Consider the following 19,656-nt stretch of genomic DNA (forward strand, 5'->3'; position numbering starts at 1 on the left):
TTTGACCCATTGTTCAATTTCTCAGGTATTATTTTTTATTATTCTGCTTATGAACTTATCTTTTTCTTCTTTGTGGACATGCATTATCAAAATAAAGTAGTGGTAGGACAGGGAGCAAATTAATTGCATTCTGTAGGTTTAAATACACATGCAATGATCTGTCATCTTCTCCATCAATTGCAATGTTAGCATTGTCACACAAACAGTATGAACTCAATGTAACACTGTGAGAGGCACACTGGAGATTCAAAGTGTCATTCATACTAAAGTATATAAAAAAAATAAATACTGCATTATTAGCAGAATATTTCAGTCTTCATTTCAAATATTAAACAAAATTACATTTTTTTTGTCATTGATCCCAAATAAGACTGCATGCAGCAGATTCTTTGGAAAACAGCCAAGTAACTGTGTGAAATGATTGACAGAACAGAGAAATATAATGAAGATGAACACAAAGGGTTCTGTAGACGAGATGCCCCACGGTGGACAGAATGATTTAACTGGTGACAGACATAAGACAGCTGTGAGACAAGTGAAGCAAAATCCTTGCCACATAAAGTAGAGCAGATGAACTACATCCAAAGGAATCAAGCCGTAATTGATTGCTGCTGAAGTGATCATGCTGTGCAACACAGTCTGTCTGATAATAGATGCACTTCAATGCAGGCTTGACCTAACTATTCAAGTGTGTAACAATTTGGATATTGCACAAAAGCTGTACTTTGGGAGATGAGGGCATAACAGTCATTTTATCCAACAGATTCAGTGCAGATAATACCAACTGTTTCCAATGGTTGTATTATATTTGATAATATTTGAACATGGAAGGCCCTTTAGGTTTCTACAATGCAACGTGCTACAAGTCAGCTTTGGAATGGGACTGTAGAACCAGTAAATGAGATAACTTTGCCATGTAAGAAGTCTTGTGCATCATGCTGCTTTTTCTCAATGGCATAGTTTAATGTCAGGCTTTCCCAATTAGAAATGGGAGTTAAGAGATTTTTCAAGAAATTCCTTCAATGGAAAAGCATATTACTGCATTCGTGAAACTTGTAAGACTAACAGCAAGTCATCAGGTGTGCCTGTTCTGTGAAAGAACCATATCGTACACTGTTCAGTGTATATTATACACAATACTGCAAAGAAGGAAACTGCAAAACTGAGCTAGGACTGAAATCAAACATGTTGTAGGTGTAGCTATTTTTCCTTTTGACTACAAGAAATGAAAGTGATCTTTGAGTTATACTGAAGAGTTTCAAACAGCACCAAGCCATGTGACAAGAGGATGGTCCTCCCTAAATCCAATCATTGAAGAGGTTTTCAATCAGCAATTCATTCTCTATTTAAGGTGAAGGAAAAAACAAAGATAATTTGTCAATATTTTGAATAAAAGTGGAAAGGGGAATCTTTTTGTTTTTGCACTGTTGTCTATACTTGACATAAACTACAACTGGTCTTCAAGAGTTGAAAAAATCATGGCCTGGAAATTGGACAGGGTCCGAAAACAGGCGCAGGAATCACCATACGCCCACTGTTTCCAATGCAGGCAGCATGCAAACTTCGTGCTACCTGATAGTTTAAATGATTGTAGCGCACAGCCAGCACTAAGCGCTCTATTATATGGCTGCATACCAGAGCAGGGGATAACAAAATCGTGAGAGGCTATCTTAAAGCCAGGCTGCACCTCTTAAAGGAGAGCTGCACTGTGGCTCAGCAAGGACTGGAAGTCGTTCTGCAAATGATTTTGACGTGGGGAACACTCAATAATGATACAACATGGCAGAGCGCAAGCTCCAATATTTTCTGGCTAGATTTCTGGCATTGACCGCCATGGCCTTGGTGCAGGGAGGAGAGTTGTCATCTAACCACAAGGCCAGGAGGCCCTCCAGACAAAATTTATGAAGGCAGTGGGATGAGATAGCCATGGCGGTCAATGCCAGAAATCTAGCCATATATACCTGGATGCAGTGCTGCAAAAAGTTCAATGACCAACCAAGAGTGGTCAAGGTCAGTGAATGCATCTTCAAAATGCCATATCTGCCTAACAGTACCACTAGCTTCACACACTGCTCAATGCACTGTACCCCCATCACTCATTTACCAACACACCCTTGCCCTAATGGAGGATATGCTGATCGCTATCATTGGAGTGGCCATGGCTGAGGCCGTGGCCAGTGTTGGAGCTGAAACTATAGAAATGGACCATATCCTCATATTTAATCATCCTTCTCACATCCCACGCATCCCTCATCCCACAATCTCTTCTGATTTACAAGCTGCAGTTGATGTAAGCATGCACCACTTGATTTCCCCGCTCCCCCTCACCACTACCTTACCCTTGTGCCTTTCTCTTTTAAGATACCCAAGAATTGCAGCCTGGTCAGGAAGTGGTGGAAGACCAGAAAATCAGTGAAGTAGAAGAAACACCAGCACTCACACCCACGCTCGCAGCTACCAGCTCAGATACTGTTACTGCATGTACTTTTAGAGGATAGCTTAGAGGCAGGATCTGCACTCGGTGAGACACTGGGAATAGGTGGCCTGATGCCAGGACAGGGTACAAGGGTAGGACAAGTGCCAGCTCCCTGGAGTCCTGCTGCAGAGGATTCAAATGAGGACTTTGATGGGGCAGCTTACAGAAGATGATTACTGATGGGTATGCACAATGAAATGCTTGGTCCATTGACAGGCCTGCCAAAAAGCCTGTGTTAATGTCAAGGAATACGGAGGAGTCCGGTATCAACTTGGCACAGGGCTTTGCATAGAGCTTGGAGCCCATCCTTTCCAGTGAAGATGTTGTGGCCAACTCCATTAGTACAATTACGAACCCAACCATGATACAGCATCTGATGGCCAATGTCTCAAGTTCCATTGCAGCACAAGTCGAAGCAAACCAAGGTCTGGGTGCTGCAGTGGAAATTCAGATTGAAGTTATGCAAGGTCAGCTTGCTGCATACTACCGCAGCCATGTCTGGGAGCAAAGGGCCTTTGCAGAATCCTTGAAGTCAGGCTAAAGGCCTTCAGTATGTGCCACATGACTCCCTGTGGACTTTAGCAACTCTAAACAACTCTAAAAATCACCAAACACTTATACAATCGCGGCAACAGCCAGAAGAAATCGATCAGCTACTAAATTATTGTATTTATATGGAGCCTTTAACCTAATAAAATGTCTCAAGGCCCTTCAGTGGAGAGTTATAAAGCAACGTTTAACACTGAGTCACATCAGGAAATATTACGACAGATGCCGAAAGCTAAGTCAAAGAGGAGTGACTTAAAGGAGGAAAGAGAAGTAGAGGCAGGGAGATTTAGGGAGGGAATTCCAGAGCTTAGGGCCTTAGCAGTTGAAAGCACAGCCACCAATGGCGGAGCGATTAAAATTGGGGATGATCAGGAGGCCAGAATTAGCGAAGCGCAAATATTGCAGAGGGAAGTAATGCTGGAGATTACAGAGATAGGTAGGGGCCAGGCCATGAGGGATTTGAAAAGAAGGATGAGAATTTTAAAATCAAGGCGTTTCTTAACTGGGAGCCAAAGTAGGTCAGCGAGTACAGGGGCAATGGGTTAACAGGACTTGGTGCAAGTTAGGGCATGGGCAGCAGAGTTTTGGATTACCTCAAGTTTACAAAGGGTAGAATGTGGGAGGCTGTCCAGGAGTGCATTGGAATAGTCAAGTCTAGAGGTAACAAAGGCATGGGTGAGCATTTCAGCAGCAGATGAACTGAGGCAGGGATGGAGCCAAACGAGGTGGAAATAGGCAGTCTTCGTGATGTTGTGAATATATGGTCAGAAGCTTATCTCGGGGTCAAATATAAACTCAAGGTTGCAAACAGTCTGGTTCAGCCTCAGACAGCTGCCAGGGATGGGTATGACGTCAATAGCTAGGGGAACAGAGTTTATCACCAGGACTGAAAACAATGGCTTCAGTCTTCCCAATATTTAATTGGAAGAAATTTCTGCTCTACAGTACTATATATTGGATAAACAGTCTGACAATTTAGAGACAGTGGAGGAATCAAGAAAGGTGGTGGTGAGGTAGCATTAGGTGTCATCAGCATACATATGGAAGGTGACACTGTGTTGTTAAAAGATGTCACCGAGAGGCAGCATGTAAATGAGAAATAGGTGTAGAGCCAAGTATAAATCCTTGGGGGACACCAGATGTAACAATCGGAAGAGAAGCCATTGCAGCTGATTCTAGTTTGCAAGGACAGAGGGCTCAAGGGTTAGATTTTTGAGGAGGTAACAGTACCTGAAGAGAGTGAACTGTTAACAAGGTCAGCTAACATGGGGTCCAGGAGCTGGAGTTTTAGGGCCCGTCAGGGGCAGTACCAGAAGCGAGCAGCTGCGGAATTTTGCGCTGCCGGCCGGTGCGCTGGTTCCCCAGCAGCAGACTGGGGGGCCGGCACTCCAGGCAGACTTAGAGGTCCTTCCTGCCTACCTGGGTCAGCTGCAGCTGTAGGCTGCTCTGTGGTGGGATTTCTCCTCTACAATGGTGGTATGGCGGCTTGATCTGTTTTTTATTTGAAATTTCAAAAAGTTGGAGAATGGCTCCATTTTGAGGCACCCTCTCCTCACATACCTGCCATGGCAGCTGCTGCTGCTTCCAAGCTGGAGGGCCTCCTATTGGCCCTCCAGCTTTGAGAGCCCATCCAATGTCCTTAATTGGATGGCCGTTAATTGGCCAATTTGGGAAAAATCACAGGTGAGTGACTGTTCCCCACAGTACATGTTTCTGACCCCCATTTGAGCCTGATGGCAGGGCTCAGAAGCCCGCAGGGAAAGTCCTGCCCCCAGGAAGGGAAGATGGGGCCCACAGTTTAATGGGAATAGGGTTGAGGGAGTAGAAGGTTGGGCTCATGGACAAGACGAGCTTTGATAGGGCATGAGGGGAGATAGGAGAGAAACAAGAGAACAATCTGAGTTCAGGGCTAACCCAGGGGAAATCTGAGAGGAGGTTCGGCCCAGTGGGCTACGGGAAGGGAGGGAACCAGCAGATCGGAAAGTCTCAATCTTAGTGGCAAAGAACACCATGAACTCCTCAACTTGTTGTTGGAGTTGACGGTAGAGGAGACAGGGGAAAAGGGTTTAAGGAGATGGTTTGCGGAAGGTAAAAGACTTTTGGATTATCTTTGCATTCGAAGATGATCTTGTAATAGTGAATAATGAGCAGTTTTGGCAGGTGAGAGCAGAACCCGTTAGTGCGTTATGTAGTCCAGCCAGATCTGACCGTGAATAGTTAAACCAGCTGTCCATCATATTCGTTCAAGTCTGCATCCTTTAGGAGTGTAAATGAGAGCTGTACCCAGAGAATGGTCAGGGTGAGAGAGAATAATGGTTTTAATGGGGACTATGACATTAAAAGTTGGGGTGAGGATGTGGTTGAGCAGATCAGTAGCTGCAAAAGTATCATGGTAAAATGAGGACTAGATAGTTAGACTAACACCTGAAAGTAGTTGATGATCCTTTTAAATAGTGCTTTAGGGCATTTTTCCTGTTGCTGAACGAACGTTATGCTATGTAAAGTTAAAGTTAATGTTAGCCCAAAATGCCAACGCTGGCGTCAAATCAGTGTTATATGCTGATGGATGTCACAATCTGCCTACTCTGCTAACTGCCTGTGGACACTTCCTGTGGGCATGTTAACACCCTCACACCTCATCAGCGTACCTTGCACCAGCGGTGTGCACACATACCATGGACATATTTTGGAGGCAAAATGGTACTTGTAGCGCCAAAAATCAGACGCTTTGGAGCTGAATTCCGTGTCCGTAATCGCCAAGGAGAGCTCTGTAATTATTTAAGCTCTTTGAAGAAAAATCTAGAGAGCTGATTTGATGATAAGTTCTGTGCAGGCATGGAAAGAAAAATCATGACACATCTTGAAAGGGATGATTGTGCTAAGCGAGGGAAGGACTTATCACTTGTCCATGAGACAGCCCATTAACTATCAAGGCAGCAGTTTCATTTCACTGAGAACAGTTTTTTAAAAAGTGGTTTCTTTGTTCTTCAATTGGTCCTTCTGCTTGATCAAACATTATTCATATTGTTTCTCTATGTAACAAATAAATTAATGCAGATAAATGATGAGTACTTCGTGCTTCAGGTCATGATGCAGGCTGAGACAGAGGACATCTCAGGTAGAAAAGAGTGGAAGAAATGTTTCAAGCCTTCCCCAGTGTAATGTTACGACCGAGGCGGGAGGAGTGCACTGTTAATTCAGTCCCACTTCTCTATGGGTCACAGCATATCAATAAAGTTTCCCACCTACTGAAAAACAGCCAATTACATACTCGATTTGTCTCCCAGAATAAAGCACACCAACCAGATTTCTTTAATCAACAACAAAATTAACTATTTATTATAAAGACAAGTCTTAACCAATTGTGAGATAAATCTATATACGAAAAGCTCCTCATTTCCCTAGCCCTCATGCACACACACATACATTAAAATAAAAGTTAACCAGGGGGAAAGATTTTGGTTTACAGCTGTTTCATAGGAATAGGAGGAATAATAAAATAACTTAGTTGTCACGTTCTGGTAGGAAGTTCTTCGGTTTGGTGAGGTGTCCCAGAGTCGAATAGTCAGATGCCACTCGAAGTCTCTCCAGGTGAGGTCAATGAACAGTCTGTGATGGGTTGACATTCAAGGCAATTCAACTGCAGCAGGCTTCACATAGGTCTTTCATCAGGGGTTCAGCAACACGCCTTCTTAGGTTTTACAGCAGCAGGCTAGCAGTAGAAGATTTCTTCACATTTCAGGATTTCTGAAAACACTGGAGGCAACTGGAACCACACTTGATGCAGGGATTCTTCAGAGACAGGAGGCAATAGGAATCTGCCACCGTTGAAATACAGGGTTTCTTCTCAAGAGATGCAGGATTCCTTTACAGAGAGAGATAACACATTTTCTGGGTCTTACTCTCTGATCTTCAGGCAGGTCAAAACCAAATTTCAAAATGCCTGCTCTTTGTCCAACTCACTGTTTTTTTTAAAGGGTCCAAAGTGAAAGCAAAACCTTCCTAAACAGGTCACATGTCCAGACATACAGTCTCCTTTGTCATTCAAAGAGTTGCTCTGAGGAGGTCAAATCCCTTGCTGGTTTCCTTGAAATTGCCTGCTTTCCTGTCCTTGTACACAAAGTCAGCTTCCTTTCAAAACATCCAAAAATTTCAGCTATTTGTAGGTGTCAATGTCCACTGAAAAATCCTTTTTCAGTTTTTTTTAAATACACACAGCATTCTAAGTTTTTAAATACAAAAACAAAAACTGTGTAACAGTAAATATAACTATTTGACCATTTCACCTTCACACAGACTATTCCTCCTCCTGTAAAAAATAAGCTCAGGTATAGAGATAGGTGCAAGGTGAATCTGACAAGAAGAATTGTGGGCCAAAGAAAACTATAGTATGGTATGTTGCAAGTTTTATTCTTACCAAACAATAATCATTTGTGGGTGCAATAGCTTATGCAGAGTTGCATTCACAACGTTAAATTTCCTGATGTAGTGATAAAGTTACAACAAGCTATCAATGACAAAAGCAACCAGACTCAAAGTGAAGGATCCAACACCAATGGCACCGGCAATAACTGTTTTCTTTTGCTACTGTCACCAACATTTTTCCTCCAGGGTGTAATGAAAACACTACCCAAAAGAGGGTTTCAGTGTTTCCATTGGTACTGTCTCTGCGTTTGTACTACAGGGATGCCCTCAACAGTGTACTTGCCATCGAAGCCAACCCCGCCAGTTAAAAAGGGCTACAATATACAAGAATAGCAAGCCCACAAAATATTATTTATTAAATGCCCTGATTCAATATTTCCAAAAAGATAGTAGCCTAGTATTTATGTACATATGGAGGTTTTGTTGTAATCTTAGACAAGTACATCTGGTGGCAACTAAGCAACTTACATAAGCAAAATACTGCGGAAGCTGGAAATCTGAAATAAAATTGTATAAGCTATTTACATTGTTCCTTTACATGTTGATAGCTCAGAAAAACTCATCTCAATATCTGATTCACAAGTGTTCAACTATTCAAATTGAATACATGCCTTGAGTTCTCTGTGGCGAAGTGCTTGTGCAGTTAAGTGCAAGCAGGATTGCAAAGGTAGAGTTTAAAACTGATTAAACCTGAGTAAGGGAGTGACAAAGAGGGGAAAATTTGGACAGAAAGAAAAACACACAGAGCTGGCCTGTGCATGGATTAACAGACTTGGGCTTTAATTGCTGCTAACTATTTTGCTCTCACTGCTGGCTCTGTACTAAACCATTCTGCAGCTAAGCCATACAAACTAGGAAGGTCCCAGGCTTGATCTCTAGTCTTTGGTGAGATAACTAATCACAGTCACAGCAGCTGCAGACACTAAAAATAGCATCACCAAAATTCAGAGGGAAACAGAGAAATGGAAAACAAAAACCTCAGTTAGGGTTCTCAACCCTGAAGTACCAACTGCTTCTAGATATGTGTATGTATGGATGTTGGTCAAGGACAGGATTTGGCTCAGCTGTGGTGTGCCTCTCCACCTGCTGACAACTTGGTGGCAAAGCTCACATGTGCATAATTGCCATTTGAGCAGAAATGTGGAACTTGACACTTTCAGGGTGGATGGCAGAAAGAAGAAAAACAGGTAGAGAAAGTTGGAAAGAATTTTATCTAAGACTGTAAATCTCACTTTAAATTCACTAAAACATTTAATTAAAATTATCTGTTTGTTTAAATGGGCTTTGGATTCAATCACACCAATGGAAATAAATTATTTTTCTCTTACAAGTATGAAACCAAAATGTACTTCACAAAACTATCTTCATACTTTTATTTTGAAATCATTCCGAAACACTTCAAACAACACCAACCATCATTTTATGGCACTTGTATCCGTCTGTCTGTTTCGGAGATGTGTGGTATTGTTTTCATTTGCACTGGTGTGGAAGATCAAAAGCAAAGCATGTGAAAATGGCAACAATGCCCACCAAATAAACATGGTGACTGAATTCCAGAGACTAAAAATGACTTTACACAAATAGATTTCATGTCTTACTTGATAGGTTTTGATATGTCACGAGGTCTGATCCTGTCTGAAAGCCCCAGGATAGAGGCCCGGATTTTGCGACCAGTAGCGAAGGGACCGCACTCGCCACTGACCTTGAAGAAAACTGCCCACAAAAGATTTAGTGGGTTCTGAGGCATTGATTTCCCCTATTACAACATCTACTTCATTCTGGTGTCGTCTACAGGGACCACTGGCGTTTAGGAACAGTGAAGCCATCAAGCAGGCTGAGCAGTCAGATTGAAGAACCAGGATGTACAAAATATCGATTATCCTTCACTTTTTACTCATTTTATAGAGAGTGAAATAAAGATTGGGACATACACATGAGTTTAAGACAGAAGATGAAATAACAAATAAACTTAAATAAATAAAAATGTGCAATATCACCATGAACTTTATTTTTAAATGTTGCAATTAACAATGTTACATTACCATAGGAAGCATACTTTCCAGTCAAAAGTACTTGTCCATAATCAGACTCCAATGTAAGAAACAAATCTTAGATGGTAACTGGCATTTCAGGTCAAGATGATGCCAGATAAATACTCAATTAGAGTCAGCGCAACATAGGTCTGCATGTGCAAACTGACATAATTGCATCAGCGTTTTTCATTCATAGAACAGCATGAAATCAGGGGTTACAAGTCATTCTATAACCAAGTACCAGGCTCACAATAATAGTTACATAATTAAATGCTCCTAGGGATCAGACCTACAAGTGATACTGTCACAAAAGGTTTCATTTTTGTACTAAAATCTTGGACTTCTATGTGTTTAAAAAAAGAAAGAAGGATTTTGCTCAGTGAAGGACTCCTGCAAAAATAATTGGAATTCCAGCAATGTTTTGAAAGCAAGTTCAGAACAAAGAGTTGACCTTTATGGGTGTTTTGAAAGGAAGTTCAGCAATTTCAAGGAAACCACAGGGGTTTGACCTTTCTTCGGAGCAGCTTGAGTGACAAGAGGGAGACACTGTGTCTGGACATGTGACTTTTTTCACTTTGGACCCTTTAAAACCCTGTGAATTGGACAAGGAGCAGGCATTTGAAATCTTTGCTTGACCTGCCTGTAGCCAGAGAGAAAAGACCCAGAAAAGTGCTACCTCTCTCTCTGTAAAGGAGAATCGCATTTCTTGAAAAAGAATCCTGCATATGAAAGGTAGCAGATTCCTGTTGCCTCCGGTCTCTGAAAAGTTTCTGCATCCAGTGAGATTCCTGCTGCCTCCTGTGTTCTAAAAAAATCCTGAAATCTGACGAACTCTTCTACTGCTAGACTGCTGGTTCAAAACTCAAGCAGACTTGTTGCTACACCCCTGATGGAAGACCTATGTGATGCCTGCTGCAGTTAAATTGCCGTGAACACCTACCCATCACAGACTGTTCACCAACCTCGCCTGGAGAGACTTAGAGTGGCATCCGACTATTCGACTCTGGGATGCCTCACCATACCAAAAACATCCTACCAGAATGTGAACCACAATTTTTTTTTATTATTCCTTCTATTCCTAAGGAACAGTTATAATCCAAAACTCCCTTTTGAAACTGGTTAACCGTTTCTTTTTGAATGTCTATGTGTGTGCATGAGGGTTAAGGGAATACGGGGCTTTTCATGTATAGATTTATCTTGTTAGTAGTTAAGACCTATTATTTCTTTTCTAATAAATAGTTAATGTTGTTATTGTTTAAAGAAACCTGGTTTGGTGTGCTTTATTCTGGGGGGAAAATGTAGTGTTTAATTTGGCTGGTCTTCGGTAGCTGGGAAACTTTATTTGATATACTATGACCTGTGGGGTAGTGGGGACTGAATTAACAGTGCATTAATCCCACCTTGGTTGTAACAATATGCTGAAGTACAGGCAAATTGTAGCAAGATGTAGGGTCAGTTATAGGTTTTACCTGCATTTACTATAAGAACTAAAATTAAAGAACACCTGTGTGTTCCACAAAATAAAATTTGAGCACCTGCATTGTACATGGACCATTCGAACCTATAACCCTCCCTCCATAACAGTACCAGTTGTATCCTTGGATTCTTCATTTTTATGAAAATAACACACCAGTTATGAGTGTTTTGAAACAGAAGACACCGGCACAATTTAACTGCTCAAAGGACACTTGCTTGCTGCTGCTGTACAGATGAATAAGCTACCAGGTCCAATTCCTGGTCTGTGTTGAGTGGCCCGATATAGGGCAGCAGCACAGGTATAACAATTGCCATGGGATCATTTGCTTGGGTGGGGTTGTGGGGGGTTGGGTTGGAATTGGGGCGCTGAAGGCAGAAGTATTTCCATTTTTAATTACAATCCAGGGACCGCATGAAGTACATGTGCGTGCAATACAAGAACAGGATTAGGCTCAGCTGCACTCCATTGGCAAACAGTTTGCAGACATTGACTGTCTTAGCTCACATATGGTTATTTGGGCACGATACTGACAGCTATGGAACTGTACTACAGCATGAATCAACAACTTCCAGAGAAAAAGGGGAAAAAAAGGAAAGAAAGACTTTCATTTAGATAGCATCTTTCACAGGACATCCCAAATTGCTTCACAGAAGAGACGTAATTTTGAAATTTGTCACTGTTGGAATGTAGGAAATGTGACAGCTATTTAGCTCACAGCAGGTCCAACAAAAAGCAGCACGATAATGACCAGATAATCTGTTTTAGCCAATTTTTCCAAAATCTTGTACAGCCTTGCTCTGCTGACTGTGTTGAATGCCCTATTGACATCTACGAAAGTAAGGTAAAGGGGTAAACTCTGTTCCCTACACTTCTCTTGTATCTGGCATATGGAAAAGATCATGTCCACAGTAGATCTCCCAGCATGGAAACCGCACTGTGCTTCCAGGTACACTCGGTCTACAAGTATATGGAGTCTTTTAAGTATGACCCTAGCAAAGGCCTTCCCTGTGACGCTAAGGAGTGAGATGCCCTGTAGTTGTAGTGGTCTCCTCTGTCACCTTTGTCACCGTCAGCAGAGCAGGCCTCTACAAGATATTGAGAAAATTGGCTGTCCACTGAAGCTCTTCAGTCTCATCCACTCCTTCCATGCCAAATGCACAGCACTTCACAGTTTGGCGGCTCTGCTTCCGACAGTTTCGAAGTCAAGATGATGTTTGGCATCTTCCTCTCCATGCTCCTGACCTTCGCCTTCCCTCCAGGTATGGAAGGAATCTACTTGCACACTAGGTCAGACGGGAAGTTCTACAATCTATCAAGGCTGAAAGCGAAGACAAAAACACATTGCCTCCTGATCAGAGAACTCCTCTATGCTGATGATGATGCGCTAGTCGCTCACATGGAAACTCAGCTACAAAGACTCATGAACTGTCTCTTCCATGCCTGTAACTTGTTCTCCTTGACTATAAGTGTCAAGAAAACTGTGGTCATGGGACAAGGTGTTGCATCTCCATCCTTGTTCACACTAAATAACACACCACTGGAAGTGGTTAGCAAATTCTGCTATCTTGGGTCCACAATGACAGACAATCTATCCCTTGATGCAGAGCTTGATACAGGCAAAGCGAAAGCAACTACCACCTTTGGCTGACTCGCGAAATGCACGTGGGATAATACCAAGCTTGTTAGTGTCTAATAAGTTCTATTAATGGATGTTAAATGCTTAATGGTTGAGGGTAATGGGGTGAACAGGTGTTGGGTATTGAACAGTTAAGTGTACTCAAAAGTATATATAAAGAGCCAGTCAGCACTGGCTGGGTGGTGTTAGGAGTGGAGAAGTAGGCTCTGTGGCAAGCAATAAACTGTCTCCATCAAAGCATCCTAGTCTCAGTGTCTTCTTCACAAACTGTTTTGGAGGTTTCTCTGACAAAGCTGACCCTTAGGACCAAGCTGATTTATAAGGCCTGTGTTCTCAGCACATTGCTATTTTGGCTGGGAAACATGGGCAACTTACAGCTACTGGGAAAAGAAACTCAATAATTTCCATCTTTGCTGTCCGCGGTGCATTATGGGTATATCCTGGCAGAACAAAATCACAAATGTGGCAGTCCTTTCAAAAGCAGAGCTCCCCATGTCCGCATGATGGAAGACAGGTGCATACCCAAGGACCTTCTGTATGGTGAGGTAGCTGGGGCCAGCTGACCAGTGGGGTGCCCAAAGCTCTGCTTCAAGGATGCTTGCAAGTGTGACATGAAGGTCCTCAATATCGACTATCGCACCTGGGAGTCACTAACTGCGTAAGAGGGAAATGGCGACACATCCTGTGGACTGGTGTGCACTACCATGACAACCAGTGGCTACAGCAGCTTGGCAACAGGCACCAACACCGAAAACAACTCACAGCGTCACTTGGTAGCTCCACGTGAAGCATTGTGGCAGAACCTGCCTCTCAAGGACTGGCCTTCACAGCCATCAGCAAAGGTACACCAAGAGAAGACACCCCACCTAAATGGATTGTTTGCTGCATGTCCATCATCTTTCGTAGATGGAAGGATGTCAAACAATTTGTTTTAAGCATTGGTTGAGGATAAATATCGACCAGGACAACGCTCTCATTTTCAAAAAATAATTCCACAGGATCTTTGATGCCCAACTGAAGGGGCAGATGGGGCCTCAGTTTACATCTCATCTGAAAGTACACCACTCCCTCAGTACTTAATGCTCCTGGATGTCAGCCTAGATTTTGTGCTCAAGTTTCTGGAGTGGGTCTTGAACCTATAACTTCAAACTCAGAGACCAGAGTGTTACTACTGAGCCAAGGCTGCCCAACGGGGGAAAACTAAGGGAATGTATTATCTGGAACTTAATGGGTGCAAAAACGCAATGATTTCATGGAATTTATTTGAAACTAGTTATAGAAACTGTTTGAAAACAATGATGCATTAAACAATAATAAAAACAGAAAGTGCAGGAAATACTCAGCAGGTCTGCCAGCATCTGTGAAGAGAGAAGTGATTAAACAATGCATCTGAACCATGATAAACAGTAAATGTCATTACTGGGGTGGGGTTGTATTTAAAACATAAAATATTTACTATTCTAAGTTGTATTTGCATTGAGCAATACAGACAAATAACTGCAAAAATAACTGGCTGAAATTATACATTGGGTGGGAGGTCCCGCCCACTGGCCAAAAATTCAGGGGTGAGCTGGCCTCCACCAGGCCTGGGGAACCAAACCAGAATTTTATGCTCCCCAGGCCCTTAATTGGACTTCACCAGGACTTCCGGCCTCCAAGAGCTGCCAGCCAATCAGCGGGCCAGCAGCGCCACTGAGAGCAGTGGCCAATGCCGTGACTGCACCAAGCCAACAGCAGGATCGTGGACGTTGGTCCCGGAAGACAGGTACATTTTGGGGCCTTGCCGGGGACAATCGGTTGGGCCCTGGCAGGGGGGTGGGGGAGAGACTTTATTTCAGTGGGGCGGTTGGGGTTTCGGAGGGCCCACTGTGGGGCACAGGGTACCTGATCAGGAGGCCACCAGGTTTTACATGGCACCATTCCGGGGGATTGAGGCGCCTGTCAGCTACTGGTAAAATACCAGTGGCGGCAGGTGAAGGCCGTTAAGTGACAATTAATTGGCCACTTAAGGGCCTTGATTGGCCTGGGGCAGGCAGGCCGTTTCTTGCCGCCGCTGCCCCTGGAAAAATTGAAGCCAGCGACGGCACTCCCTGCCTCCCACTCAATTTTATGCCCACCCCCCGCCACCAGCCCATTCCTATGGGGGGGGGGGGGGTACATGAAATTCTGGCCATTGTTACTGTTTCTGTTCCTAAAATTCCAGCTTGTTTGCACAATTGCCCAGTAGATGGCACTGTTTAGCTTTCTTATCTGATGCAACTTTGATACACAAAGTTTATCAGGAGCACTAAAATGAAAGCAAGATACTGCAAATGCGAAACAAAAATAGTAAGTGCTGGAAATACTCAGCCGGTCAGGCAGCAGCTGTGGAGAGAGAAGCAGAGTTAACGTTTCAGGTCTGCGACCTTTCATCAGAACTGGCAAAGTTCTGCCAGTTCTGATGAAAGGTCACAGACCTGAAACATTAACTCTACTTCTCTCTCCACAGATGCCGCCTGACCTGCTATTTCCAGCACTTTATGTTTTTGTTGTCAGGAGCACTGTTTACTTAGTTGGTGAACATTCAGGGGTCAGCGAGGGATTTCCCCCCCCCCCAAAATTAGTCTATAGTTTCTGTCTCTTTTATTCCTCTCCCAGGACATTATGTAGTTGCTGGTGGATGAGAGAGAGATTATGGGGGTCATGCTATTAAGTTGCACCATGAACAGTAAGGGTCAGGCTTGATAAACCAGCTGGTCTTTCCCTGCCTGTCAATTTTATATGTTTGTAACACCAATCTCATGAATCCAATGGATCTGAATAACTGACTTTATAGAAAGGAAAGATTTCCATGGCTGAGGTCAGAGCAGTGGAGTGGAATATATTGGATACTTCTTTCAAAGAGCCTCCTTCTAGGCTGTATGAATAAAAAGTTGAGCTAATTCTGTAAAATCAAGAAACTTTAAAAAAAACGTAATCCAATTATTAAACTCCCTTATCCGTGAGTTCAACAATGGCCTCCTTCTGTGCTGTATGAACCTATCATTTTATCACCATGTACTGAGTTGCACAATTCAAAGCAAGTCATAAAACGTTTCTCAAAAGATAATTTAAACACAAAATTCAAACTTCTTTGGGACCAAGTAACATACAGGTTAGGATAAAGAACTTGCCTCATATCCTGGGTCAGTGAGATCTTTAAAGGAGGCATAGCAAGACCATCAAATTTCCTCCTCTCCTGATCTTGGATGATTCCTAAGGATAATACCAAAATGTGAATTTTAACATTTACAGCTTCATTTCCACACCTCACATCCTTTATCAGTTGGTACCAACTACACTGATATACAACAATGGGGTACGGTAGTGTCATAATGGGCTACGGTAGTGTGGTGATTGATACTGGACCAATAATCCAGAGAATTTGAGTTCAAATCCCACCATAGCAGTTTGAGAATTTGATCTGTTTAAAAAAATCTGTAAATAAAATGCTTATATCACTAAAAATGAATATGAAGCTGTTGGATTGTTGTAGAAACCCAACTGGTTCACTCATGTCTTTAGGGCAGAAAACCTGCCATCCTTACCCAGAGAAAAAAAAAGATAACATCACCTGATACATTTACCTACCCTTTCTCTTTCACAAGGCAATTACGGTTACGGAGGCAATTTGGCCCCAGCTGAATTTATCCATCCTGAGAGATCCTAATGTCACTCTACTGTCGCATCCAATTGTTTCTTAAATGATTCCACAGTTTTTGACTCCACTACTTTATCTGGATATTTATTCCCCATGTAATCAACACTTGGCAAATTTCTATGAATATAAATTCAAAGATTGAAAACTCCCTACCTGTGCTGCTGGTGCTTCCTAAAACAGCTTCTTTTTTCTCCTTAGTCTCTTGGTAATGTAACAGGTGAGACCATAGTGCTGATTTACCCTATCAACAGAAAACACAACATAATACAATATAATACTTGACGTTTATATAATGCTTTTCATGCAACAAAACATCTCTTTCTGAGAGGTAGGTGAGGGACACAGCAGGACCATGCTCAAGAAATTATCAAAAGGTTCTGTTTTCAAGAAGCTTTTGAAGGCGGATATGATGTGGGGTGCTCATTTGCTGTGCGTGCATGGAGTCTGCATTGCCACCTCTTGTCTCGCACCTGGCTCTCTCTCTCTGGTGTGTTTAAGTTGGGATGCAGACTGATGGAGAACTCAACCCTGACTCCTGCAATACTTGCTTTATATAACCAGTGGTTTGTTAATAAAAATGTTGATACTCAACAATGCAAGGCCTCAACTACTCTCCAAGAGGTATCGGCACACAGGGTAGTAGTGATTGTTTAAAACAACTTTCACTTTTAGTGAGCAGATCAACAGCTGCACAAGTTAAAAATAGTTGCTCAACAACTGCAGCATGTTCAAGTTGGAGTCAGGATATGCTCTGCTATCTATCTCTGACTCTCGACCTCCAGAGCACAAATGCTTCAGAAAAGTAGAAGAGATTCGAGACAGCCTGAAAAAACTACAACCTTACAACGGAGCTCAACAAGAGGATGGAACAAGTGCAGATGCCAAAATTTCTAACAATGATCAGGGAAGACGCACGAGAAGTCTACTCCACCTGGTTGGATTCGGCCGAAGCTGGAGACAGAGATGCTACCGGTGCTGACAAAATTTTCTCAGTGCTACAACCGTGCAAGAACATACAGTTTGAGAGATGCAAGTTTCATAGATGAGTCTAAGAATCTAGGGAGACATACAACCAGTATCGTACAGCAAAAACTTGCTGAAGGCTGCGATTTCCATTCTAACACTAAAATAGATACTCAGAGACTGACTCCTGTTAGGGATTGGAAATTGAGTCATAGAGTTGTACAGCACAGAAACCAGCCCTTCAGTCCATCATGTCCATGATGCAAAGGTGCAAGAGAGACTGCTCCACAAGGCTAACCTAACCCTGTTGAAGATGGATGTGATTTGTCATGCATCTAAAAGCATGGTGGTGCAACTCAAAGTCATCAGGGATTCGAGAGGACAGAATGTGAGTGCAGTACAGAAAGCCAAAGGGACCCCACGACACGACAGAGGCAAGCTCCAGGACATCACGAGAGACACCCCAAAGACTTGTGAGTGCTGGAACTATGGGTAGAGTTACAAGTTCCACAGAACAGAGCTGTGCCCAGCCTTTGGGAAAACATGCAGCAAGTGCGGCAAAGCCAACCATTTCACAGTGAAATACCATGGAAAAGGATGACCTGGACATAGGAATACAGCTTGAGCAATACATGACAAACCTAAGACAGAAGTCATCATCATTAGTGAGGTCAGTGCTGTTGGTTTCGATGACTCACACTGTGGAACATCTAATTCAGGTTTCAAATAGACACTGGTGCACAACGTAATGTGATTCCACCAAACCAACATCAAAAGGCTAGACAGGATTTTAAGCTAGCAAAGGTTGAACCATATAAGACCGTGATTGTAGCTTAAAGGACAAATATGAATCAGGGTGAAACGTGGTGATTTTAGGTATAAGCTGGATGGTAAGCTCATCACTAGTACGACAATATGCCCTCAGCTGTGTAGAAAGGCCTGTGTGGGTATGAGCATCATTGGCCGGAATTTTAATAGGGTGGGAGAGGCAGGTTTGGAGGCAGGCATGCCAACAATTTCTCGCTACCAGCCAGTGTGCCAGTCTGCCGGCATGGTCCCACCTATGGCCTATTTCCAGAGGGGCGGCTTCTGCAGGTGGGGGGTGCAGTAATGGCAGGTAGCCAATTAGACCAATAAAAGTGCCATCCGAGGGCACTTTTCACATGCAGACACCAGACGGGTCACCCAATGTGGCTGGAGCCCCTTGGTGGTGACCTCCCGGTGGCAGGCCAAGGGGGCCAGAGGTACAACCTGCAAAGCAGCCCAGCATGGAGGGGTTCCCCTCCGCAATGATGGCCTGGTAGTTGTGGCCACAGTATATTTTATACCATTTACATCTTCAGAGGGAGCCTCCATCTTGAGGCGCCTTTGCAGACTCCCACCTACAGCAGCACCCACCTCTCCCGGTGGGGCTGCCGACCACCCAGACCCTTCAGCACTCCCATTGGCCCTCTCAGCTGCAGAGCAAACCCGCCCATCCTTAATTGGCCAGAGCTCCGGAAGCGACCTGTTAATTGGCTGACTCCTTGAAAATCTCCTCCAGGGTCCCACCATGGCCACTTCTGGATTCCCGACCTGAAATTCAGCTAAGTGTCAGGATCGAGACCCTGGAATTAAAATTCAGTCTATTAAGTCTACAGATGTTGAGGAAATGAATAGAGTGCCATCTACTGGTGTACCAATATACACACTCGATAACTACAAACCACTGCCCAAGGAGTGCTTAATACAGAAACATCCTCTCGTCTTCAGTGATGGCGCAGGACACGTTGATGGAGAGTGCCAAATCAGGCTTGTCAAGACATGTCCCACGTCACTTGCCAGCGACTTTAAGTTGAAGGAAATCCTGAATGGTAATCGCTCATGGATTAGTTTGATGGCAGTCATACCAAAGAAGAACGGCACACCATACATCTGTTTAGATCACAAAGCCTTAAACAAAGACATCAAGTGGGAAAGTTATCCTTTGGCAACTACTGAAAACGAAGTTACACACCTACATTATGCTAAAACCTTCATGATCCTACCCGTCTGCAATGGGTTTTGGCATGCGTCTCAATGAACAATCATTGTATCTAACCACATTCCACACGCCTTTTGGTCAATATTTTTGGAAGTGCATGCCATTTGGGATCAGTTCACTGCCCAAAATCTTCCAATGCAAGATGCACAAGCTGGTGGTGGAGTGCAGGGGATAGAGGTTAGTGCAGATTATTTTATAACAGTTGGTTTTGGGCAGGTACTTGAAGAAGCAATTCGATAGCAAGACAAACACATAGAAAGTTTTCTTTGTTGATGCAACAAATGTGATATGTTAAACAAGGACAAACTGAAACTTCCTAGGCAAGAAATATCTTTTATTGGACACATTGCTACAGGAAGATTGCTTTGTATTGAACCAGCCAAGCATAAAGCAAT

The 19,656-nt window shown here is 43.2% G+C and overlaps 1 protein-coding gene across 5 annotated transcripts in view; it reads right to left on the minus strand.

The window, feature by feature from the left end:
• Nucleotides 1-19,656, minus strand: part of LOC137377085 (DENN domain-containing protein 5A) — a 384,360-nt gene that overhangs the window by 106,831 nt on the left and 257,873 nt on the right. For all 5 annotated transcript variants that reach the window (XM_068046370.1, XM_068046368.1, XM_068046369.1 and 2 more), the window contains 2 exons: nt 16,429-16,516; nt 15,749-15,830 (listed from right to left, as the gene is read on the minus strand). In XM_068046370.1, the coding sequence (XP_067902471.1) occupies nt 15,749-15,830; nt 16,429-16,516 (170 nt within the window). The remainder of the gene's footprint in view (nt 1-15,748; nt 15,831-16,428; nt 16,517-19,656) is intronic.

This window comes from Heterodontus francisci, chromosome 14, assembly GCF_036365525.1.
Source record: "Heterodontus francisci isolate sHetFra1 chromosome 14, sHetFra1.hap1, whole genome shotgun sequence".
Taxonomy (NCBI): Eukaryota; Metazoa; Chordata; class Chondrichthyes; order Heterodontiformes; family Heterodontidae; genus Heterodontus; species Heterodontus francisci.